Source organism: Aplysia californica, unplaced genomic scaffold, assembly GCF_000002075.1.
Source record: "Aplysia californica isolate F4 #8 unplaced genomic scaffold, AplCal3.0 scaffold00642, whole genome shotgun sequence".
Lineage (NCBI taxonomy): Eukaryota > Metazoa > Mollusca > Gastropoda > Aplysiida > Aplysiidae > Aplysia > Aplysia californica.
The window spans coordinates 84,805-89,371 of record NW_004797912.1 but is presented as its reverse complement, the minus strand read 5'-3'; the positions used below and the strand labels follow the sequence as shown (position 1 = coordinate 89,371).

General features: G+C 36.4%; 1 protein-coding gene across 1 annotated transcript in view; it reads right to left on the bottom strand.

The window, feature by feature from the left end:
* Positions 1 to 4,567, bottom strand: part of LOC101855138 (ras-related protein Rab-32) — a gene marked incomplete at its 5' end in the record, with an annotated part of 10,264 nt that continues 5,697 nt past the window's right edge. The window contains 2 exon segments of the mRNA XM_013087812.2: positions 1 to 1,361; positions 2,952 to 3,095. Of these exon segments, the coding sequence (XP_012943266.1) occupies positions 1,251 to 1,361; positions 2,952 to 3,095 (255 nt within the window).

Below are 4,567 nucleotides of genomic sequence, written 5' to 3'. Positions count from 1 at the left end.
TTTTTTTGAAGTTTTGAGAAAATTTAAGAAAAAAAGATTGCCCAAATATTAGAATCATGACATGGGTATTTTTTCCCCTGTTAAATATTTGTAAAGAAATAAAGAAATACAACAAAATTAGACTACAAGACACCCCTTGATGTCTTTATTTGAACAGCAATCATATCTGCGTTTGTTTGTTTGTTTTGTTTGAGTAGGTCTTTTACAGCAGATCACATTTGGAAACCCCCAGAGTTTTTATTTCAGCAACTGTGGGAAGGCGCTGATGCTTTGTTTGCCTTGGAAAACTACTTGTCTGACCACTAGCCCCAAGTCCTCAACTGACATTTCCACAGACTTAGGTTTCTGAATGTGAGAGCAGAGCAACATCGGACAAAGATAAACTTTAGTTTAAGTTTTAGTAAGAGTTTTATGGCACTTGCAACACAGTCAAGGGATGCAAGTGCCAAGGATTAGAGCTTTTACTAGAGCGTAACATACAAAGAAAAGAAGATGGAGAGATGAGGACAATATATGTTTGATAGGAGAGAGGCGCAAAGCACATCATAGCACCCGCCAACCTCCCCCATGAAAAGATTTATAGATATTACCAGATTATAAACAGTAACACACGATGAGTCAGTGCGCAAGTAAGTTTTGAGGCTAGAAAAAAACCCAACTTAAAACAAAACAAAATAACAGGCATAAATATCTGAGAATTACATTTGCTGATACAGTCAATTTCAGAATGTTTCTATGCACCAAACTGACAGAAACAGTATTTTTACTGATTAAAAAAAACCCTTTTATTTCTTTTTTGGCTTTCTCTCTAATATCTGTTTGATAGAGAAAACAATAGTAAATCCCTCAGAGACAAAAGTTTGTAGCCTACCTTCTGCAAAAGAAACCATAGCACCAAAGAAAAGCAAACGGTTCAAAAACATCTACTCAGTACAAAAGACAATAAAAATTTCGACTTTCTCTCTGAATTCATTATGCAAAACAATTAATAAAGAAGTCCGTTTCATAATAGAGGCAAACACATTGGGGCATACAGAACAATCATACAGGCCATAGATGTTGTTAAGAAATATTCTGTGTAGTGGTTTCGTACTAAAAAAAGCTCATCACACGGTGGAATGATCCTTTTTGGTCAACAGTTATTATTATTCATGCACAATACTTGTAAAAAAACACAACTAGGATACCGATATCTCATCCATGACGACAAACAACCTTTTAAAAACAGGAAACCCTCAAATATCCCTCGGTCAGCAGCATGATATCTTTTTCTCTGGTTTACTGGTGACGTCATTAGAGTCCAGCACAACCCGATCTCGATCCCTGTCTTCTTCTCCGATCGCTTTGTCTTTTTCTAATATCTGAAAAGATGAAATGAGAAACTTGATGAGACTCAGTGTATCTAAAAAAATGAAAGAAGAAATTCAGTGACACTCTGTTTATCTCAAAAATTGAAAGAAGAAATTTAATGAGCCTCAGTGCATCTGAAAAGATGAAAGAAGAAATTTAATGAGACTCAGTATATCTTAAAAATTGAAAGAAGAAATTTAATGAGCCTCAGTGCATCTGAAAAGATGAAAGAAGAAATTTAATGAGACTCGGTATATCTTAAAAATTGAAAGAAGAAATTTAATGAGACTCAGGGTATCTGAAAAGATGAAAGCAGAAATTTGATGGGACTCAAAGTATCTGAAAAGATGAAAGGAGAAATTTGATGGAACTCAGTGCGAGTACATAAACCTGAATCATTAACAATTTATTTACAGAGGCACCAACCATCCATGTTTTGGTGTTGTTTTAGTCTTTTTATCCTCTGTCTGACAATTCTTTTCATGTTATAATACAACTAAACTTAACACAACAAAGTTGAAAGGCACAACTCAGGATATGATCTAAAAGTGGACGGCACACACAAATTGAGTTTAAGTTTGAGTAAAGAGAAGAAACTCATCAGCCCATTAACAGTCATTTAGAAATAGAAAAAAGAAAGAGGGAGATACAAAAGTAACAGAGGGTAAAATAGAAAAAGTACCTACCAGTAACACCAGCTAACGACCCATTTCCTTAGGAATTTTTCGTACTTCTGCTCAGAGTTTTTGTAACTAACCAGCTGAGAAGCCTGCACAAAATACAGCCTAAAGGCACTATGTTTTAATAACTACAGGCGGGGTCCAAAGCTACGAACATTCAAACACATAATCTTGAGCAATCTTCTTTTCTTTCCTTACATGGATATCCCAGTCTTTAGTGCAAAGGTTGCTGTTCACTGTTGAACCGCCAGGTTCTAACAGAGTTTTGGGACAGCCTTCCTAGGGTTAGGCCAATACTCTCTTTTAAGTGCTTCATGCATTGGGCAGGCGCATAATGCTTCATCATTGGGCAGGTGTGTAATATACTATGCGAGTTATTGTTGTAATATCGTGCGCTCATTAAAATAGTGAAATCAAAGAAACTGGTATTCTTCTGAACATTTGTCAATTTTTATCACATTTTTGTTTTCCAACTCTGTTGTAAAATGTTCATCAAAAGCACAAAAAATGTAGATTTACAGTTCCCAAGGACACTCAAGCTTTGGAAAGCACCAAACTTTGGCGGCTATTTTCTCGTTAATTTTACCTCTGACACCAGGCAACCCCCACTTCCTCAAATATCTCTACTTCTATTCCAGATATATTGGTATTTTTTCACATAAAGCAAGGCAAATGAAGAGGGTTTTCGAATACACCAATGACTCCATATGCCCAAAAATTCACAAGCACCTCATTCAGGCGCAGCGTGACACACATATGATTTATTTATTCTTATTTGGCTGCCGATGCTGCATGGGTACTGCTGCGAGTATCTCTGATAATGCTTTCTATTTCAACACCGATATTCTTGGCATCAAGACTGGATATAGCATCAAAACAAGCGTGAATAACAACGAGATGAAAAATGAATAAGCAATATACCTTTGTGACCAGAAATCTTGCTGCTTCGTCAATGTTGATGTTATCCTTGGCCGAGGTCTCGTACCAGCCAATGAAGCCCTTGTCTTTACAGAATTCATCCATCTGTGATGCATTATTCACCAGACCTTCTTTTGCTTGATCACACTGTATAAAAAAAAAAAAGTATTCAATTTGAGTTTTATGTTTGTTTGAGTAAGGAGAAACACATCCACAAAACAGAGGTCACTTAGTGCTGAGATAAAAAATAAGACGGAGAGTCAGAAACAACCGATGGAAGTAAATAAGTAGGACCTGCCAGTAGCACCCTCCAATCGCCTGCTCAGATTGGGTAGAGAGAAGCACATCAACACAATAAAGGTCATTTGTGAGGCAGCGTGGTGGAATCAGGCTCTCACTCTCATCAAAATAATCAAAATGAAGAAACTTGCATTTTTCCGCAGGTTTGTGAATTTTTATTAAATTTTTGTTTTTTGGCTCAACACCTTTCATGCCCATTAAAGAACTCCTTTCTGTGTGGATTTTTCTGAAAAACGTCGATTAAAGGCACAGAAAATGTAAATTTTTAGTTACCACGGACTCTTAAGATAAGGAAATAACTAACCTTTGGCAGCCATTTTCTCACTAATTTTACCTCTGAAAACAAGTGACCCCCACCTCTTTCTTTCGTAAATATCTCGACTTTTATTCAAGATAAATGGATACTTTTTTCATCCAAATAAAAACAAGTGAACAAGCTTTAAAATGATACCAATAACTCTACATGCCCAAAAATTGGAGAGAGCCTGATTCCACCACGCTGCCTCACATTTAGCACAGGAGTAAAGTAGTGGGATATACCAGTGGTGTCCTCCAATGAAATGCAGAAAGTCTTAAGTTCATAAGATTTGACACTCAAAATGGGACCAAAACTACTTGTGCCATGACGCAGTGGAATCAGGCGCTCGTCAATTTTTGGGCATGTGGGGTTATTGGTATCATCTATAAGCTGATTTGTATTGTTTACCCTGCTTCAAATGAAATAAATATCTCTGTATCTTAAATAGAACTCAAGATATTGGCGATTGAAGGAAGTGAGGTCGCCTGGCTTCAGCGGGGAAATTAGCGAGAAAATGGCAGCCAAAGTTTGGTAACTCCAATAGCTAAAGAGTCCACGAAAACAGAAAAATGACATATTTGGAGCCTTGAATCAATGTTTTTCAGTAAAATTCACACAGAAATGTGTTTTGATATGGACATAAAAGAAGTTGAGCCAAAAAATAAAAATTCTATAAAAATTTCCAAACTGCCAGAAAAATGCCTGTTTTTTCGATTTCCGTATTTTGACGAGCGCCTGATTTCACCATGCTTCCTCACATTTTGAATGATTAAGTAGTACTGGTTCAAAAACCCATTCAGTATACAGTTCACGTAGTCAACAGAACATAATTGCTTTACAGCCAGACTGAAGTATACGTGGCTAAGGGGGAAGATGCAAAAACAACTTTTAAAAAAAAAAAAATTAAATTTCACTGATGGTTTTCCCCTACTTTTCCCTAACAGCCATGGCTATTTCTCATTTTGAAAGTGTATATACAATACAGACACCGTCATCTGTTTTGGCTGCAATTTTTATTGAT